Genomic DNA, 21,972 nt, shown 5'->3' on the forward strand with positions numbered 1-21,972 from the left:
GGTTCACAATTTATAACGAGTTTCAAAGTATTCAAAGTGAGTTTTTGAGAGAAAAATTCAATCACACATCTTGCTCAAAAGTGCCGAAAATTCTAGTACCTTAAGGGCGATTCTAGTTGGTCAATCTTAAGGTGGATCCGGACGTGCTGTGGACTATCTACGGAGGGACGACACTTGGAGTCCTAAAGACTTGTTCTTGTTCGGTTCGGGCGCAGCTAGGGAGGGCACGCAACAAAGAGTATGCATCTAAATTATGCTATATGATTATGTGTAAATAATATGTATTCCTGGGTTAATGGTTGTTTCCGCATGATTTATGTAATATCATATGTATCATAACCTAACAACATCATTTATAGAAAACCGCTGTATTATATTTAGTGGAAATTAAGATTGCTTTCAATAACAGCAGTGTAAAATAAAGTGCTGTTAATTCATTCAAATAATAGCGCTTTTTGATAAACGCTATTAAATAGGTGTTGTTAATTAATGTTTTTGTTGTAGTGTTAATAATTCAGTGAGATCAAGTGAGCTGAATGCCTAGCTAGAGGCCGCTTCAGTTCAAGTGGAATTAATTATATTAATCCACAACTTACTCTTGACTGAACCCGTAGGGTCACACAAATAGTACATGAACGGATCAAGTATTTAAGTGAATTAAATACTCTATTTATGGATATTCGGAATCGACGGATCTCGGTTCCAGTGGGAGCTGAAATCGTCAAAAGGCAAAATATGAATACTCCGGAAATGATGATATTGCCGGAAATGGAAATATGAATCATAACGGAAATATAAATATTATCCAAGTCGTAGATGTTGCCGGAAACGGAAACATGGTACGTATCGGAAAATATTATTGGAAATAGAAATATTGTCGGAATCGAAAATATTGCCGGAAAACGGAAATATTACCGGAATCGGAAATATTGCCGGAATCGGAAATAAATTACGGAATCAAAAATATAAAATATTTGTTCGAAACGAAAATAAACTCCGGAATCGAAAATATTAAATATTGTTCGAATCGGAAATGAATTCCGGAATCGGAAAACGAATCGGAAGCGCGACGTACGAAACGATCGACGGACGAGCTTGCTAGACGCAAGGCCCATCACGAAGCCAGGCACGCGCCTAGCGAAGCCCGCGCGCAGCAAGGCCAGCGAAGCCCGCAAGCAGCGAGCAAGGCAAATCCCAGCGCGGTGCAAGCGAGCTAGGCAAGGCCCATCAACAGCGCCCACGGATGGGTCGCGTGCTGCCGGCGCCTGCCTTGGGCCGAGCTACACACCGACGCCCCTTGTGGGTTGCGTGTGTGCAATGCTACGTACGACCGATTTCTTAGTTGTTTTAGGATTGCTTGATTAATCGTTTTCCTAATTCTACAAGAATTAAATTTTTTCGTGTTTGATTAAACATTAAATTCTAAAGGATTAATTTAACTAGAATCCTAATTGATTTAGTTATTTGAATCCTAGTAGAAATCTAAGTCTGTTATTTCCATCCTATAAATACGTGGTTCATAATCACAATTTATACACCACAATCAATAAGTATTCATATAGTTTTAAGTTCAAGTACGAATTTAATAAATTGCCTAAATTTATAATTAAGCTTTCGAATAAACATAAAACCTTAGATAATATTCTAGTTAATCGAATCTAAGGCGGATCCGAACGTGCTGTGGACTATCTACGGAGGGGCGACATTTGGAGTTCTAAACTTGTTCTTGTTCGGTTCGGGAGCAGCTAGGGAAGACACGCATCACATGTATGTATCCTAAACTATGCTAATTGACTATATGACAATTAATTTGGATTCCTTGCTTTATGGTTTTTCCGCATGAAATATGTTTTTTATATTTGTCATAACCTAACATCTCCCCTACAGAGAGGGCATCTTAACCTACTTTCTTCTTGTCCCTCTCCTTCAATGTCAGAAGAACTACTACTTGGTTGCGAATTGATCGTCTTCTTTAGTTTCCGAAATTGATCGAGGAAATTGTAGTGGATGTAAGGTCTGCAACCATTAGCATGTGAACAACATATAAGAACAACTGCATTATGAGGATATTCCAACCAAACAGGACACACTATCGCATCCCCTTCATCCGTTGCCTTTACCATATCTATTATATGCACAAATCAAACAAAATATGGGTTTGTGGTAATTTAATTTATAGGAAACATCCGGACACGATATTGTAGTTATTTGTTATGATGGAATTATGAGTTTTTAATTCTATCTCACTATGAATTCTACTTGACTATGCAGTTTATGATAGAATTATGAGTTGTATAATTCTATCATACTAAAATGTCTAGAAAATACAGGGTTTGACTTTTAATATAAAGAATACATATATGACAAAAGCTTAATTGTACCTATATTTTTTATAATCTCATAATCAGAAGGTATTGCAGACTTTGCATATCAAACTTAATTACCGAGATTCAATTCTTGTATCAACCTAGATTTAGCATGCTAAGGCCAGTATATACAAAACCCCAGAAAATTGATTTGGAAATTTTCTAAAAGAATCAAAGAAAAACAACTTTTCTGCTCAAACACACAAAACCCATAATTTCAAAAGTTATAATCAAGAATTAATGATCCAAAAGCAACTGTATTAATCATTAATTATCCAAAAAATCAGCTAAAGATCTCACCTTTAGGAGGTTCTCACACTGAATCCAACACCCTGTTTCCACTTTTTTGCTCTGTAAAAAAAGCAGAAATTTTTTTAATCAGCAATTACACAAAACCCAGAAACTCAAATTTCTTAATTTCCTCCCAAAGTTCATCTTCTTTGATAATAAATCAAAATTCATACTAAAAATGAGAAAAATATCTTAATTACCATCAGAAATAGGAGTAAAATTAGAAAATCGATGTAAAATCTGATTTAAAAGAAACAGACGATCCTTGAGACAACGGCGGAGGCATACAAACCACTGATGATTCTCGTTCGCCTGCTGAACCAACATTTTGTTCCAATCCAGCACCGTCTGTACCTCACTGAAGTTGTCGGCGAAGGCATTCCAAACCCGCGGGTTACCGCAACCGTCGCCAGAGAACTCTTCGATATTGTTTGTTCTACGGTGGCAGTTGCCGGCGCCTCCAGCAGACACCTTGTTCTGCGGAAATATCATTTTTCAAAAAGATTCAAATGAGAGAGAAAGGGAGAGGGCGGAGAATTACCATGGAGTTGAGAGGCGAGAGAAAGGGCAATGGAGTTGAGAGGCGAGAGAGTGTGCGCTCAAACTCAGGGAATTTCTATGATTTGGAATGAAGACTGGGGGTTTAAATTAGGAGCAAGGGCATTGTCGTCTATTCATAGGGGGACACGAAAAGTGTATTTACTTATATACCCTCATCTCTTCACTTATGTAATAAAGATGTTTTATTTTTATCCAATATTTTTCGAACTATTTATGTGTTATATTTTTATTTTTTATAATTTATATACTTAAAGCAAAACATATTCACGTTCAAGGTTACCAAAATTACAATTCTATTTTAAATCGGAAAAGTATGTCAGAATCTGGTCGTAAAATCGAGTTTCAAATTCGTAAAATTCTACTAATTTGTGGATGAGAGATTCCATGATAACATTTGTAAATTGCTTACCCATTTTTCTATCGACAACACTTAAAATTAAATTGGTTCATTTAAAGCATTTTATACTCACATATACTAACCTTTTATTATACTCCACCGTATTTTATTAGGAGTCACATGTTGACCGTTACGCATATTAAGGAAGGATAGTTGAATCTAATAAAAATAATAAAGCAAGTGGTGGAGGGAGTAATAAACAAATAAAAAAAAATATGATGGGAAAAATATTTTAATCGAAATAGAGAAGGAGTTTATTGTAGAGGTGGTCCATAGAAAATTACATATATTAAATAATTAGAAAGTGAAATAGAAAAATTACTAAAAATTGAAGTGTGACTCCTAATAAAATACGGCTGGAAATGGTAAGTGTAACTCCAAATAAAATACGGAGGGAGTACTTTTAGAAGGAAATAATTGCGTATCAAGCTCTCGTTGTTGTATTAAATCGTGGCATTATAAGATCGTAAACCGTAAATTCGTAGATTGGAATTGGTCTCATATTTTAGGATCGCATAATTGTAAGATTTTTAAGATTCAGATTGCGATATTAACAACCATGTTCACATGCGTTCTTGTTAGATTCGTCTTAATTAATGTATCAGTTTTTTTCTTCTAATTTTACTATGCGTTAATAAATGTGAAAATCAAAGTATTGCAAGTAAAAGAAACGAAGGAAGTATTTTTTTAATATATATTTTAAGTGAAAAAGGGTTATGCAAAATCAATTTATCAAAAAATTGTGTGTGGTGGTGAATGCAGTAAATTACTAAAGTTGTTTAAACTTATTTAAATTTTTTTATTAATCAAATTAATTCATTTCAAAAAATGCATATTACACCTACATAGAGATTTAAATCTAACAAATAAATAATAAGTCAATCAAATAAAAAATTCTTCCACCAAAGCCACGGTAGTTGTTGCATACGGAGTATCAGACTTTTTATATATCCTCTTTTATATCGCGATGATTTACAATATTCTTCGATTAGAGTGTCTATACATATGTTGTAGCCATGATTAATATGATTTTCATGTAATTTTTCTGATTGTAGTTGAATGATTGACTTTTTTTCAATCCCGCACAAATCCTTACCAAAAAATTAACTTGTACTAAAACTAAAAACACAAAATTGAACTAGAATGAAACCAACCATAACAACACTCACTGCAATATGTGGTTTTATTCAAATGAACATGAAAAAAAACATGGGTAAAGAGAAAGGGTAAAAAGGTTGGTTATTTTCTGCCTAAACATCCTAACTTCTGTAAACTCTGGAGACGAGAGGAGGGAGAGGGAAGAACAACAATAGATTTATTTTCCTTATAATTAAAAATAATTAAATGGTCAAAACTTAATTTTACTTTAAACCTCCCTTTTTTCTCCGAAACTAGTAAATGTGAAGTCATGTAACTATCACAGACCATAACAATTAACTTATGTAAAACTCATTAGAGCATGTACATTATGGCTCTTGAAGTGATTCTTCAAATAGCTCCCAAACAAGAATTATCTCTTGACCAACATTGAGGCTCTTGAGTAGCTTTTCGTGGAGTGCTACTTCAAGGTACCTCTTCCAAGAGTTGAATCTTGTTGAAAAGTGGGGAGCCACTTTGTTTGTTGAAGCAAATCTTCTATGGAGTATGGACACGTGGAACAAGATTCTACAATTAATATTTGCAATCCAAGAAAACATGAAAATGGAAATTTAATATGGAGTATATTTAAGGGAGAAAAAAAAAAAGCTCAACAATAATGGTTACTTTTTTTTTTTGAAAAAATTGTCAATTACTATCTAGGTCTTTAAATACTTTGCGAATTATACCTACCTTGTTAAAATTTGTCAATTACTACCTAGGTGTTTAGTTATTGTTGCCAATTGCTACCCTAACTCATATTCCAACCAATTAGTCACTAATCACATTATAATCAATCGTTAATCATACTTTAATTATTTAAATTAATTAATAAAAATTTAAATTTACAAAATAATTTCCAAAACTAATTAAGTTAGAAAATTCGAAAATACCCAGAAAAACCAAAAAAGATTAAACTCCCTAAAACAAAAAGTTTCCGAAATTACCAAAAACATTTGGGATTTAATTTTGGGGTTTTTTTTTGGATTTTTTTTCGGGATTTATCATTTTGAATTTTTTTTCCGAAATTACCCAAATTTTTTTTAAAACGTCAATCCCGAAAAAAAAAGTTCAATTTTTTTTTGGATATTTTAAATTTTGGGTAATTTTTGGATTTTTTTTTCGATTTCAATTTTTATTAATTAATTAAAATGATTAATTACAATTAAGTATTTATTATAATTATCATTAGTGCACTTATTGGACTAAGGTAATAATTGGGAACAATAACTAAACACCAAGGTATTAAATGACAGCTTTTAACAAATTAGGTAGTAATTCACAATGTCCTTAAAGACCTAATAGTAAATGCCAAATTTTCCTTTTGTTTCCTTCCTATTAGCGTAATAGTCCTTTATTTATTTACAATCAAAATATTTTTCCTTCATCTTTTTACCCATTATAGCTCCTCACATAGTAAAATGAAATACAAATATTTCAAAAAGACCGTCTGACACCATCAGACCACCCACCCATGGGTGTGTCGCGGGTCAGATTGCGGGTCGAAGCATTCGTGGGTTATATTTTCGGGTTATATAAATAGTTTTGCCCACCCATTTCAAATCCTTAATTCATTCCTTCTCTCTTCAAACTCTCTGCCTCCCTCTCTCCTCAAACCCTTTGCGTTTCTCTCTCCTTGAAATAGCCGTCCATTCCTCTCGATCCTCAAATTTCAACGGCGATGGAGAACAGTGGTGGTGAAGCATTTCTCTCTCCTTGAAATCGCCGTCTCTCCTTCTCGATTCTCAAATTTCGAAGGCGGCGGAGAACGGTGGTGGCGAACCTGAACTCGCCGCCTGCGAGCAAGGAGAGATCGAAGCAACGAGGTACTTCCATCTCTCTCCTCCATTTTCCTTCATCTTCTTGTTATAGGTTTTTTAATTTTCAGCTTTTTTATTAATGTTGTTGATTTTAGAAATTAGGTTTTTGAATTTTTCGATTTTCTTTGTTACTTTTGTAGATCTCATCGGAGGTGGCGGCGAGACACTACTTTCACCGTCGAAGATGGAGAAAAGAGGTGGAGAAAGATTATGCGACGAAGGAGAGAGTGAGAGTCGCGGAGAGGAGAGGCGGCGACTAGCCTCCTCGACGATTGTGATGTTGCCTGTGCAGCAGGGCATTGGACTAGAGTAACATGTTAATTTACCAGCAAATTTCGTGCACAAAAGTTGTTGCAACGCTTATGCTTGACCACGCCTGAGTCTAGAAGTATTGTTCAAGCTTCACTCAGATTAGAGCCACCGAGCGTCAACGTTTACTTGGATTTTAACAGCTTGTGTTGCCAATAATTATGGTATTGTACTATTGCAGGGAGGACCAAGTTGCAACTTTAGCTTGAATGATTAAATTTTATGTTTTGTTGACTTTTAGTTAACATTTCATAAATTTTAGTTAAGATCTTTTGTGTTGAAGTTCTGAATTTTTGTAGTAGGATTTTAAAATTTTGGTTAAAATTCAAGTTATGATTTTAGAAGTTTTAGTTAAATTTTGTGGGCTTTAGTTATCGTTTTAGAAATAATTAGTTAAGCAATGATATCAATTAATTAATTGAACTAATTAGTGAAGTACTGAAATTAATTAGTTAAACAATTGAACTAATTAGTTAAGTACTAAAATCAATTAATTAATTAAGAAATTAATAAATTTATAGATATAAAGAAGTATTTGTTAAGCCTAAAATTCAATTAGTTAAGCAATATAATTAATTAGTTAAGCAATTGATCAAATTAGTTAAGATTTTATGAGTTTTGTTTATGATTATCGAAGTTTTAGTTAATAATAAGTTTGTTTAAAAATCATAACTATTCGACTCATTAGTTTAACTATTTGTTTTTATACCTTAACAATTTTGTTAGTTAAATTTTTCTTAGGCTTAGTTAAGATTTATCGTGTTTTAGCTACGCGTTTCTGAGTATTAGTTAAGGTTTTATTAGTTAAACAATAGAATTAATTACTTAAGCACCGAAACCAATTAGTAAAGAAATTAAATCATTTAGTTAAGAAATATAACTAATTAGTTAAGCAATGGAATCAACTAGTTATGCACCGAAACCAATTAGTTAAACAATGGAACCAAATAGCTAAGCAATAGAATCAATTAGTTAAACAATGAAACCAATTAGTTAAGCAATGTAACCAATTAGTTAATGTTTTATGAGTTTTAGTTATAATTTTAGAAGTTTTAGTTAAGTTTTTAGAAGTTTTAGTTATGATTTAAGAAGTTTAGTTAAGATATTCGGAGTTTTAGTTATGAATTAACAAGTTTTAGTTACGTGTTTCTAAGATTAGATAAGATTTTACAATTTTTAGTGAAGATTTTCTTAGGTTTAGTTAATAATAATCAGGTTTTAGTTAAGATTAAATCGATTAATGGAAATTAGTTAAGCAATGAAACCAATTAGTTAAGCACTGGAATTAATTAGTTAATCAATCGAACTAATTAGTTAAGCATTTGAACCAATTAGTTAAGCAATTAAACCAATTAGTTAAGCACTGGAATTAATTAGTTAATCAATCGAACTAATTAGTTAAGAATTTGAACCAATTAGTTAAGCAATTGAACTATGAGTTTAAGCCTAAAATTCAATTAGTTTAAGCCTAAAATTCAATTAATTAAGCCCAAATTCAATTAGTTAAGTTTTGAAATCAATTAGTTAAGCAATCGAACTAATTAGTTAAGCATTTGAACCAATTAGTTAAGCAATGAAACCAACTAGTTAAGCACTGGAATTAATTAGTTAATCAATCGAACTAATTAGTTAAGCATTTAAACCAATTAGTTAAGCACTGAAATTAATTAGTTAATCAATCGAACTAATTAGTTAATCATTTAAACCAATTAGTTAAGCACTAGAATTAATTAGTTAATCAATCGAACTAATTAGTTAACCATTTGAACCAATTAGTTAAGCAATGAAACCAATTAGTTAAGCACTGGAATTGATTAGTTAACCAATCGAACTAATTAGTTAAGAATTTGAACCAATTAGTTAAGCAATGAAATCAATTAGTTAAGCACTGGAATTAATTAGTTAAGCAATGAAACGAAATAGTTAAGCATTTGAACCAATTAGTTAAGCATTTGAACCAATTTGTTAAGCAATGAAACCAATTGGTTAAGCACTTGAATTAATTAGTTAAGCAATGAAACGAAATAGTTAAGCACCTGAATTAATTAGTTAATCAATCGAACTAATTAGTTAAGCAATTCAACCAATTAGTTAAGCAATGAAACCAATTAGTTAAGCACTTGAATTAATTAGTTAAGCAATTAGTGAAACGTTGAAATTCAATTAGTTAAACATTTGAACCAATTAGTTAAGCAATCGAACAAATTAGTCAAGCATTTGAACAAATTAGTTAAGCAATGAAACCAATTAGTTGATCACTGGAATTAATTAGTTAATCAATCGAACTAGTTAGTTAAGCATTTGAACCAATTAGTTAAGCAATGAAACCAATTAGTTAAGCAATGAAACCAATTAGTTAAGTAATGAAACGAAATAGTTAAAGCAATAGAATCAATTAATTCAATTAGTTAAGTCTGAAGTCCAATTAGTTAGTCAATTGAACGAATTAGTTAAAAAATTGAACCAAGTAGTTAAACATTTGAGTTTAGGTCAATGACATTAATCCAGTTAATTAAGTGTGAAATCCAATTAGTTAAGAATAATCGTGTTTTAGTTAAGAATAATTTTGATTTATTTATGTAATTTTATGGTTTAGTTACATTCTTTTCATTAAAGTTATTTTTTTGTTTTAGTTATACTTTGTTATATTTAGTTAAGAATTATTCCGTTTTAATTAAATTTAACTTGTTTAGTTGAGAATAATCCCGAACTTTTAATGCGTGAACAATAGATCTTATTTTTAAAACACCAACAAGCCAAAAAAGCTTAACTAAACAAATCAAAATCATAACTAAATATGACAATACATTAACTAATTCATATGGAAAACTAAACACAACAAAATATTACGAAGTATGAGAAATAACTAACTAATTTAATTCATAACTAAGTACCACAAATCAAAACTTAATTCATCATGCATCTAAAAAAATCGCAACCAACTCGCGCCACCGGTCCACCACCTCAGTGGCGGCTCTCAATCTCCAACAACAACAATCATCGATGAATTTCATCAGTGGCGGCTCTCAATCTCCAACAACAACAATCAACAACAACTCGCGCCACCAGTTAGCTAGGGTTTAGATGGATGACAGAGGAGTAGGTGGCCGCTTTTCTCGTTCCTCTTTCGCTGCTCGCCGGCCACCAATTTCGTCGCCGGAAAGTTGAGTTGTTCAACCAAATTAATCCAAAACTTAAATCGTAAATTCAACAAAATTAAAGGAAAAAGAACAGAAAAATCAAAAACCTAAAACCTCAGGACATAGATGGTGGGACTGCGACGAGAAAGAGGAGCGACGAGAACCTTCTAACACGGCGGTGGTTATCTTCGGCGAGAGAGAGTTCACAGAGGAGAGAGATCTCAGAGATGATGGTAACCTCATGACATAGATGGTGGGACTACGACGAGAGAGAGGAGATCTCGAACCTTCTGACATGGTGGTGGTGGTCTCCGGCGAGAGAGAGGAGCGCATAGAGGAGAGAGAGATCGCAGAGAGGAGAGAGAGAGAGATCGCAGAGAGGGGCAACAGAGGAAACAAGTAGGAGAGAGAAATGAAATGCCTATTCATACGCGCGTGACACAGCTGCGCGTGGGGAAATTAGCTGACGTCAGCACGATCGGACGCTCACGCACGCGTCAGACCGTCTGACACAAAAGCTGCTGAAAATGAAATCAACTAAAATCTAATTCCAATAGCTCTCTAAAATCTAGGAGATAATACTAGTACAAGATTTTTTCAATGCCTTATCTTCAAGAATAAATATTTTTATTCTTTAAAACATACTCCGTACTCCCTCCGTACTTAAATGTTTTTCACGTTTTCCATTTTACGCGGTTATTAAGGAAAATAGATCATTATAAGAGCATGTTCAGCCCTGTCTTGTCTTAAGACTTACTTCAAATGCCACATCAGCTTTCTACTAACTTTTAATAATTTTTTATGCGCTAAGACTTGCTAAAAACTCAACTAAATTTATCTCTTCACCCCTAAGACTCAATTAAGATTTATCAATACATATACATGACATCACTCACTTTTAGGATGACATCACCCATGTGAGTTTCCAAGTCTTAAATTGAGTCTTGAAAAACCAAGACTCCACTTAAGACTTTGTTAAAACAAAGGGAGATAAATGGGTGAAATTATGGAAGTCTTGTCTTAAGATAATATTGATGATGTCATCCCAAGTCTTAAAACTTAGGGCTGATCTTGCTCTAAGATTAACCATTGTTCTTGTACTTTTATGGGAAATTATTGCTTTTTTTTATTCCATTTTCACAATAAAACGAAATACTTGTAAAATGTGAGCCAATAGAATTTGAAGAATAAAAATATTAACTCATTAATCCATCCATACTTAAACCAACCAATGAAATTACAAGGTCTTTTATCGATAAACCAATAGAATTACAAGGTTACAATTACAAAAGAGGAGATTAAAAAGGAAAGAAATAAATGAGGATTTTGGACACCTAGAAAGGAAATGGGAAAAACATTTAGGTACGGAGGGAGTAATAATAATTATTATTTTGATAACATAAAATTTAATTGTCGCAATTAATACTCCTCGCGTACTTAAATATTTGTCCCCTTTTGATTTTTTCATCCGTTTCAACTCCATATTTAAACGTAAATATTTTCAAATACGTACGTTAAAGAAATATAAAAATTTGATATTGTTAAACTACACATTAAGATGACAGAAATAAGATCTTACATGAATATATTTTTAAATACGTATTGGAAAGAAATTAGAAGATTTCCTTCAATTGTAAATAGTGATAAGATTCCAAAAGGGACTAATAATCGAGAACGGGGGGAATATTTTTTTTATGGAAACACTATTAACATGACTTTATAGTTAATCAACTTCACCTTCATCATCCATAAATACAAATATTAACAATATTTGGTAGATATGAAATGAGGTTGAATAAATAAAAATATATATAATATCAGGCCACTAAATAGCTAAAATGAGATTAGAGAGTTTTTGAGGAAATTTTCCTAATAGTAAATGTTTTTTAAATGGGTTATTAAGCATATCTTGTAAGAAGACAATGGCAACGGGAGAGTAGTGAACTAAATATTTTGTAAAAAGGTACTTCTTTCGTTTCGAAATAATAGGGACACTTTGACTTTTAACATTATTCACAAATTTCAATTTGACTATCATTTGTGATTTATGGCTAAGAAAAAATATAGTCGTGTGAAATCTTGTTTGATTCGTCTCGGTATGTATTTTCAAAATATTAACTTTTTATAATTTTTACGAATTAAAAATTGGAGATATTCATGTCCAGACATTTACATTGGCAAACGTAAAAAGTTAAATGGTCCCCATTATTTCAAAACGGAGGGAGTGCGACTTACGAATGGAAAAGTTACTCCGTAAGTTGTAATTTTAATGTTATTCACTTAGAGCATGTTTATCAAACACCTTGCTTTAATATTTAGGAGAGAGAAGTGAATAAAAAATAATTAAATAGGTAGAGAGATGAGTGAGAAAAGAAAGAGAGAGAATGAAACCAAAGAAAACTTTGTGTTCATGAACAGCAAATGAAAACCAATATCTTGTAAGGAGAGTTTGACATGTGGCATATGGGGGACCAAAAATATTGATTTTTTTTTTTTAATTGTAAAATGATTTCAATGACCTAAATTTGCTGTGTAAAATAAAAATAGGTGGGTATGGATGATGTAGGAGATATATGATATTTTTGGTGTTTGATAAAACCATGTGCATACTTGACCTTCAGTCAAATGAAAAACATTTTCTCTCTCATCCTTCCACTTCTTCCACCTCATCTTCCACTAATTTGACATATCTCTTACTTTAATTACTTCTTTTCTTCCACAATCTTGACTCAAGTCACTAATTTCCTTAACCTAATTTTTAAATATACACCTCCTCAAATTCTCTTCCCAACACAGTTATTAAGTTGACCAACTAATTATATAGAACTAAATTATACTTAATAAAATTCAAAAAAAAAGTTATTATTTGTATTTAATTTAATAATTATATTATTATTGTTGTTGTTGTTATTATTATTATTATTATTATTATTATTATTATTACTATTATTATTATTATTATTATTATTATATTAAAAGCTAACAAAATCGACCAGAGTACAAAAAATTAGTGGGAAATCGAGATACAATATGGGCCTCCACTCCTCTATCTATAGCAAAGTCTATTTTGGTGAAAATATGAGCAGCAGCACGAGCCCCAATGTCTTGCGTCTTAGAGAACTTCTGAAATCGCTTCAGCAACCCAACAAAATCCTTATCACGCGCTCCCCAAAGAAGAAAAGGAGAAAGTAAGAAAACCATAACCAATTGCCCGACAACTTGCTTCATACTTGGCCCGCTTTGATTAGCCGCATCAGACACAACCCGTCCCGGAACAAATTCAGACATCCTAGATTGTGTCAAAGGAGAAGATCCTGTCAAGTCACCACACACATCACGGCCCGATCCCAAGAGTAGAGTAACACGTCTGCATGTCTGAGAGGTCCGTCGTTCCCCCCAGACAGTCCAACATCAACCTCTTACCGTGACGAAATCTCAGACCAATAACAAACATCAACAGGGGTGTCCCGGACAACATTATGCCGATGGTTAATACCCACAATGCCAGGACACGACACCGCATGATCACCAAAGATATCCCCCGCAAAAACCCTTGAGCAAGCAGAACATGGTGCTGAAACAGAGAACAAAGGAATACCCAACCGGTAACACAACACACAACGGTAAGACTTAGCATTCATTTTTTGTCCCAAACCCGATATGGGAATTGTCCGAAGGCAAGCAGAGGTGTGATCTCCCTACTGTGAATTCCACAATGCCGATTGTCGAGGAGATAAAGAGAAGGTGGATTCTGCAGATACAGTAACCTTGGTGAAATATATAATCCAATTTCTTCATAAGTTTAGGGGCAGCGACCTCACTAGGATTACTCAAAATGTCAGACTCCACAGTTTTATTAAATAGAATCAACGCATCTTCAAAGGCTCGACCAAGACCAACAATATCAGCATCCCTTTGTTCCTATCATATTATTATTATTATTATTATTATTATTATTATTATTATTATTATTATTATTATTATTATTATTATTATTATAACAATAATAATAAATCAAATGCTAACAAAGTCAAACATTTTACAAATAATTAGTGGGAAGCCGAGATACAATCTGGGCCCCCACTCCTCTGGCTATAGCAAAACCTATCCTAGTGAAAATATGAGCAGCAGCACGAGCCCCAATGTCCTGCGTCCTAGAAAGCTTATGAATCCGCTTCATCAACGCAACAACATCCTTATCCAGCTCCCCCAAAGAAGAGAAAAAGAACGGAAGAAAGCCATAACCAATGGCCCTGCAACGTGCTTCGTACTTGACCCGCTTCCGAATAGTCGCATCAGTCACAACCCGACCCAGGACAAAGCCAGACAACCCAGACTGTGTCAAGGGAGAAGATCCCGTCAAGTCAACACACACATCACAACCCCGATCCCAAGAGTAGAGCAACACATCTGCTGGTCGGAGAGCTCCATCGTTCCCTCCAGATAGACCAATATCAACCTCTTTCCGCGCCGAGATCCTAGACCGATAACAAACATCAACAAGGGTATCCCGAATCACATTATGCCGATGTTTAATACCCATGATGCCAGCACATGACACCACATGATCACCAAAGATGTCCCTTGCAAAGACCCTGGAGCAAGCACAATATGACACCGTAACAGAGAACAAAGGAACCCCCAACCGGTAACACAACACACAACGATAAGCCTTGGCATTTATCGTCTGCCCTAAACCCGATATGGGGACCGCACGAAGCCAAGCAGAGGTGTGATCTCCCTGCTGCGATTTCCACAACGCCGACTGCCGAGACGATAAGGAGAAGGTGGATTCTGCAGATGCAGTAACCTTTGTGAAATATATATCTGCCAATTTCTTCATAAGTTTAGGGGCAGCGACCTCACTAGGGTTACTCAGAATGTCATACTCCACCGTTCCACTAAATAGACTCAACGCATCTTCAAATGCTCGACCAGGACCAACAATATCAGCATGCCGTAGAAGCTGTGTCTGCAAACGAGAAGCAAGAAAAGCATAATGCCGAACGTCACCCGCTGAATAAACACCAAGCCCGCCAAAAGAAAAAGGTAAGGTGGCAAGTCGCCACTGCCAATCGCCAAAGCCAGGCCCCGAAGCAGTAACAATAAGCTCCAAGGAAAATCGAAGAGCCTCATCGAAAGTGCGCTGAGCCGCCTCAAAAATACCAGGAGGACAAGTACGTAAAGAAAAGTAGAGTTTAGAAACTCCGGTACATGCCCTAAGTAACAACAACTCACACTGAGGATCATCAAGCTGAGCAACCTTATCCATAAGCCCAATGGTCTTGATTACCCTCTGCATCACAAGCTCACCACTAAAAACTGGATTGGAACTAGCGGGACCACCAAGCAACTTAACACCATCCAAAGGACGAGAAATATCAGGGGGAAAGACTCCCACAAGCCTGCTACAAGGGTCCTCTGTAGGCCTAAAATAATCAACTGCAGAACTTTCCCCACCACCAAGGTATCACCAATAATAGTGCCGTCATCCAAATACCATGCCTGAAGACATACATCAAACGTGTCCCTGATTTTACAAACCAGGGGTTTTAAAACCAAAGCAAAGAGCAGAGGACCAAGGGGATCACCCTGCTGCACCCCCTGAGACGAACATAATGTATGCTCCCCATAATACAATCTGGCTGGAGTAGAGTAGCAGAATTCAACCCATCGTGAAATGCCCGGACAACGAAGACAAACTTCACGCAACATGGCCGCTCGATCAACTAAATTGAAGGCATTCTGAAAATCCACCAACAACATCGAAAGACCCACATCAGAACCCCGATCCTCAATCAACCGGTTCACAGGATAAAGAATTGCCTCACCACCCGCAGAAACCCCGACAACAAATTGAAGACCATCAAAATAACTTCCCAAAGACGAACCAACTATAACAACACCAACCTTCGAAACCAGACGTCGCCACACAATACCCACAGCAATAGGACGAATACCACCACCGGGCTTGACAAGAGCGGTGAGGGGAGCACTAGCAACATACTCACCCAAACCCATAGGGAATTTCCCAGCTAAAAAGAGATTAACCACCCCAAAAATCGAGTCAACTAACTCATCTGAAACAGCCACCACAGCACCACTCAAACAATCCATAAGGTGTTGAGCTCGCAAACCGTCCTTCCCACAAGATGTGCCACGTGGAAAACTCCTAATCCAGTCCAAAACAACAGCAGAAGTAGCCATGAGATGATGGTGATCCACATGAATATCAGGCAAGGACGGAGCTGGAGAAGAAGGATATTTGGACTGTAAATCCGCAAGAGTGGCATGGCGCAACATCAGAAGAGTAAAGAACACGGACTGCAGCAGTGTAATGACCATCACAAATCTTCCTACGACACTGCTTGATATTACGCTCTGCCAAATCAAGATCCTCATCAACATCCATCAAAGCAGGGGATCCAGATGCCAAAGCTTCCCGCAAAAGCAACATACTACCGCCCGACTCACTCCAAGTACGAATAGCATTACCAATGCTCTCTTCCTGCCGTTGCCGCCTGACGGCAGAAGAACACTCGCGATTACTTCTCGGACTAAAGGTCCTAAGGATACACAGAGGCAACACAAGGAGACTAACCCAACAAGAGATGTCGTCGGTATTGCAAATCACCTTATCAAGCGCGCCTTTCAATACCCTGGAAAAACCCAAACGACATTTATGAGTGATGAATTTCACGGTGCAAAGACGTGTAGAAAGAAATCTGTCAAGAAGAGTGACGGAAAAACCACAATCAAGCTCTTGCACCGTAGTATCCACATGACTAGGTACATAGGAATTGAGTTGCGGTTTAGAAAGACCATAGCACAAACCAGACAACACCATCCCCATTATCAGGCGGGGCCACAAAATTAGAACCAGCACCATGATGACACTTAGAACGAATAGCATGCGTCTTAAAAAAATCCCCGCAAAGCCAAATCCCCATACGACGGAAGGTCAACTCAGCCTCAGTGAAAATAGCCAAGTCAGTAGTAAGAGAGTGTCGTGTTACTGCTTTTGCGGCATCAACACTACAATAACGATCACGAAGATGAGTGATCAAAGATCTCCTAGTAAGCCCATTTCCCCCGTCATCTTGACACCCATTAAGACCCACAAACGGGAAATGAAAACACACCACTACAATAGGCATTAGAAACAACAACACCTATAAAAGAGAGACTCCAAAAAAAAAAACAATATCCAATCACAACCGAACAACTCCAATCGCAGCAACACCAAACAACAAAATCCACTATCAAAGCAACTTACTGTAACAACATCAAACAATAAAGCTACTTACTTTGATCTTTGAGATACCCCACGATGATATGGCAGCAACAGAAGCTAAGTTATGTGGTACATGCACGTCACCGCAAAGAACCCACCTCAACCACAACCAATTCACCGGAAATAACATCAACGTAAACAACACACCGGAAACAACACCGGAAACAACAACAACACACCGGAAACCACCTCAACCAATTCGCAACCAACACACCGCAACCAATTCGCAATTTCACACCCAACAATAAACTTCTCTCGCCGGAAATGGACCTAAACCTTTGCCTGAACCCCCTGTGATACGCCTGAGGAACGTACTTGAAACAGACCGGAATTGCCGAGAAAGAGACCTGAAACAAACCCCTTGGATACGCCGAGAAACTGCAACCAAACCTTGCCGATAACCACCCCAAACTGCACCAATAACCTCCGATAAACTGCCGATGAACCACCCCTGAACCGAGCCCTAAACTGCCGTTGAACCACCAATAAAATGTTGTTGAACCACCCCCTGAACCGCCGGATAAAATTTATTATTATTATTATTATGGATAAAATTTAGTTATGCAAAAAAATAAGACAAATAATAGAGAATTTCAGCTGAGAAAGGTACTTATCTCCTTTGCATCCCTTTGTTCAAATGCTAATATGCAACGTTTCATTGAGGATTTGAGGTAAGATTACTTTTGTTGCCCATTAATTTTGTAATTTTGTAATAAAAAACTAAGAATAAAGCCATTACTTTAGTTACCCGATAGGGCAGATACTTGACTGTTGTCAAGTTAACTGCTTACTTGACACACCCCTTGTGTTAACATTAAACCAAAATATGAGAGTCAAGTGCAACTTGACAGTGAGCTTCTCTTAACGTTGCACTTGCTCTAAATGTTGTTAAATGTTATTAGTGTTGGGTTTGGTTTTTGGGGAGAGAGAAAACGTAAAGTATTACGGAGTACTCCCTCCGTCCCTTAATAATCGCACCACTTTTCTTTTCGATTCGTCCCTTAATACTTGCTCCTCTTCTATAAATGGAAATTTTTACCAATATTATATTATTTCTCACACTTACCTACTAACCCACCTACATCCATACTCCCTACAGAAAATCATTTAAAATTTCACTCCCCACTTCTCACCCCTTACACATTTTCACTAAATATATTTAACAAATACCCCTCTATCAACTATCATCCATTAAATTAAGTCAATTCAAATGTCTTACATTTCACATCGGTCAAACCGATACGAATATTAAAGGACAGAGAGAGTATATTTTATTAGTTTGAAGACCAAAAAATTGCTACTCCTTCTGTATTTATTTAAGGGATACACTTGCCTTTTTCGGCCGTATTTATTTAAGAGATACACTTGCCATTTTTAGTAACTTATCAACCCCACCATCTAATTAAATAATATATCTACACCCCACCCCCACCCCCCACTCTCTAAAATGACATGGTCCCCACTTGTTTTTCTTATTAAAATATCTACTCAACCCCACTTATTTTATTACTTTATTTCATTCAATTCTTTTTCTTAATACCAGTGACCGGCCAAATATATCTCTTACGTAAATACGGAAGGAGTATCTAATAAACATGCTCTTATTCAGCACCAGTCTCAAAGGATGAGCGCAGAGAGAAGAGAGATAAAAACTCTCCTCCCTCTCCCTTCACCTTCCTCACTCCTCAATAAACACACTCACTTCTTTCTCTCTCTAAATTCTCTCTCACTTTGTCTCTCCTCTCTGGCATCTCAGTCCAAGATTCTCTAAATCCTTTCATCAATTCAAAGATCTGCGTTATCAGTTAGGGTCTTTCGATTTTTTCTTCAAATTCATTCGATTCCCCCACACACAAATTTCTACAAATAATCACCTCTTTTCGGGAAGCATTTAAACTGGGTTTAATTAACCAGATCGAAAAACTCAGCTGGCTATAACCGGTTGTATGGTGAATATCATCCTTTCGAGCCGTCGAAAAAGATAACGACGCCGATAGTTTGTCGTTGATTTTGAAGTTAATTAAAAGTATTTTAGACTAATAATGACAATCAAAGGGTTCGTGAAGAACAAGAAGAAGGCGACGCTTTTGACCAAGGAGAGAGAAAAAGCGCCCAAAAGATGTCTCACTTGATAGGTATTGTTGTTGCTTGTTATTGTCAATGAATTAGTGAGGAAAAAAGATAGAAAATAAAGTTAGGAAAACGATAGCTTTTCAAACCACATATTCTCTTTCAATTTTTTTTAAGAAATTATTTAGTCCTTGAAACTAGAATTTCTTCTCCAAAAGCTTAATTTCTCTCTCATAAAAAAGAATTGCAAAATGCCTATGTACCAGGCAAGAATGGCGGAGGTGGTGGGTGGTGGAGGACAGGTTTTAGATCTAGAGACTGCGGTGAAGGATGGAATCTTAGGCGGGGGCGGCGGAGAAAATGGGGTTGGGTTTTCGCCATTGTCAGAAAAGCTGGATCTAAAGAAAATAATAGGAGAGTTGGATGCAATAGAAGTGCCAAGCGTTTTCATTTGTCCAATTTCATTAGAGGCAATGCAAGATCCAGTGACCCTTTGTACAGGCCAAACTTATGAGAGGTGTAACATAATGAAATGGCTGTCTTTAGGCCATTTAAGTTGCCCCACTACAATGCAGGAGCTTTGGGATGATTCAATCACCCCTAATAAAACCCTTCAACATTTGATTCATAGTTGGTTTTCGCAAAAGTATTTAGCAATGAAGAAGAGGTCTGAGGATGTTCAAGGGCGTGTTTTGGAGAGTTTGGAGAATTTGAAGAAATTAAAGGGCCAAGCTAGGGTTCAAGCTCTGAAAGGACTTAGAAGTGTTGTGGGGAATCATTTTTCGGCCAAGAAAACAATGGTGGATAATGGTGGAGTTGCATTCTTGATCTCTTTACTTGGTCCTTTCACTTCTCATGCCGTTGGGTCGGAAGTAGTTGGGATTCTTGTGAATTTGAGTCTCAATTTGGAATCGAAGTCGAACTTGACTCAGCCAGCGAGGATCTCTTTGATGGTTGATATGTTGAATGAGGGTTCTATTGAGACCAAAGTCAATTGCACAAAATTGATCCAGGGTTTGATGGAGACTAAGGATTTCGACCCTGATTTGGTATCGAGTTTGAGTCTCTTAGTGGGGTTGTTGAAATTAGTCAAGGATAAGCGTAACTCGAGTGGCATTCAACCTGGGCTTTCATTGCTCAAGATGATTAGTTCACATGAGTGTGTTAGGAGTTCGATTGTAAGCATTGGGTCTATCCCTCAATTGATTGATCTTTTACCAAGTTTAAAAGCGGAGTGTTTGGAATTAGCACTCTCGATACTAGACAATTTGGCTAGTGTGGAAGAGGGGAGATTGGCCTTAAAAAATTGTCCTAACACAATAGTTAATTTGGTGAAGCTATTGATGAGAATTTCAGAGAATTGCACTCAATTGTCATTGTCCATCTTGTGGGCAGTTTGCAAGTTATCCCCGGAAGAGTGTGCACCTATTGCAGTTGAAGCTGGCTTAGCAGCCAAACTTCTGCTAGTAATCCAGAGTGGTTGCAACCCAACATTGAAGCAACAATCAGCTGAGTTGTTGAAATTATGTAGTTTGAATTATACTGCTACAATTTTCATTTCCAAGTGTAAGCTTACAAGAACATTGCAATGAAAGTATGTATATGTTTGCCAGAAATTGTTTTTCTTGCATACTTCCAAATGTCACAATCATTCTTCAACAAACAATATGTTGAAGATGCATTGTGAAAAGGGAAAAAAAAAACAAGTGGAATGAGGTCTCTCGAAGAATGTTGTGCATATAAGAGAGACCTCATTCCATGGATCAGTTTTGCAGCTATCATCAAGTGTTCTAGTTATGGATGAGGAAGCACCAAGCATTCAGTTACCGCTACTGCTTCCAAATCGAGCAATACAGATTGATTCTTTGCTGGTCGATTCGGTTATTGTACCTGATAATAAAGATCATTGATGCTGATTCAGGTTAGGATTAAGCTGTAAAAATACAGGTGACTTTCAGATTAAGCTGTAAAAATTGGAATTTGCAAATGCAAAATTTTCCATGCATTTTTTTGTTTACTTAAGTCGACCAACATAGAAGTCTCCTCATTGAACAAGGTTAGATTCTGTAAAGATAGTCTTCAGTTCATGTACAATTTTAATCTTATTTCAGAGAATAACATTATCATTTTCTTACTTCTTTCTTGTTGATACTTGGTGCCAAATTTTGCCCAATTTGTTCAAGATGTATGAATTAGTATTGTGGTAATATTTGAGTTTTGAACTTCCCATCAAATTTCAAGATGTAAATTACTCAAAATAACTTTGAAAATTCAAGATTTTGACAAACTATTATCGCAACTCTTTGGTTAAATTTTATGTTTTGAACTTCCTATTAAACTTAAAATGCAAATATCTCATATTATATGTTTATATGGTGATGGATATGACAAAGTCTAAATTCCCCATAAACATATAATGTGATGGAAATAGAGCAAGTGAGTCAGCAATGTCAGAGGCTTAAGTGGACAAAGAGATGATGCAAATCATTCACTTGGATTCATGGTTTGGTGTATGATTTTTATTATTTTTTCATTTTTATCTTTTTTTTATAGCACCAGCATGTGTTGATGGCTTTTGTAAGTTTGT

At 35.7% G+C, this 21,972-nt stretch overlaps 1 protein-coding gene across 1 annotated transcript; it reads left to right on the top strand.

Annotated features, from left to right (window-relative positions):
* The first annotated feature begins 18,929 nt into the window (after nt 1-18,929).
* On the top strand, nt 18,930-21,519 carry LOC110793985 (U-box domain-containing protein 30). The gene is made up of 2 exons (XM_021998929.2): nt 18,930-19,450; nt 19,652-21,519. Exon 2 carries the CDS (start codon nt 19,658-19,660, stop codon nt 20,975-20,977), a length of 1,320 nt encoding a protein of 439 aa, XP_021854621.1. The 5' UTR covers nt 18,930-19,450; nt 19,652-19,657; the 3' UTR covers nt 20,978-21,519.
* Nucleotides 21,520-21,972: the final 453 nt, after the last annotated feature.

The sequence above is a fragment of the Spinacia oleracea genome, chromosome 3 (assembly GCF_020520425.1).
Source record: "Spinacia oleracea cultivar Varoflay chromosome 3, BTI_SOV_V1, whole genome shotgun sequence".
NCBI lineage: Eukaryota > Viridiplantae > Streptophyta > Magnoliopsida > Caryophyllales > Amaranthaceae > Spinacia > Spinacia oleracea.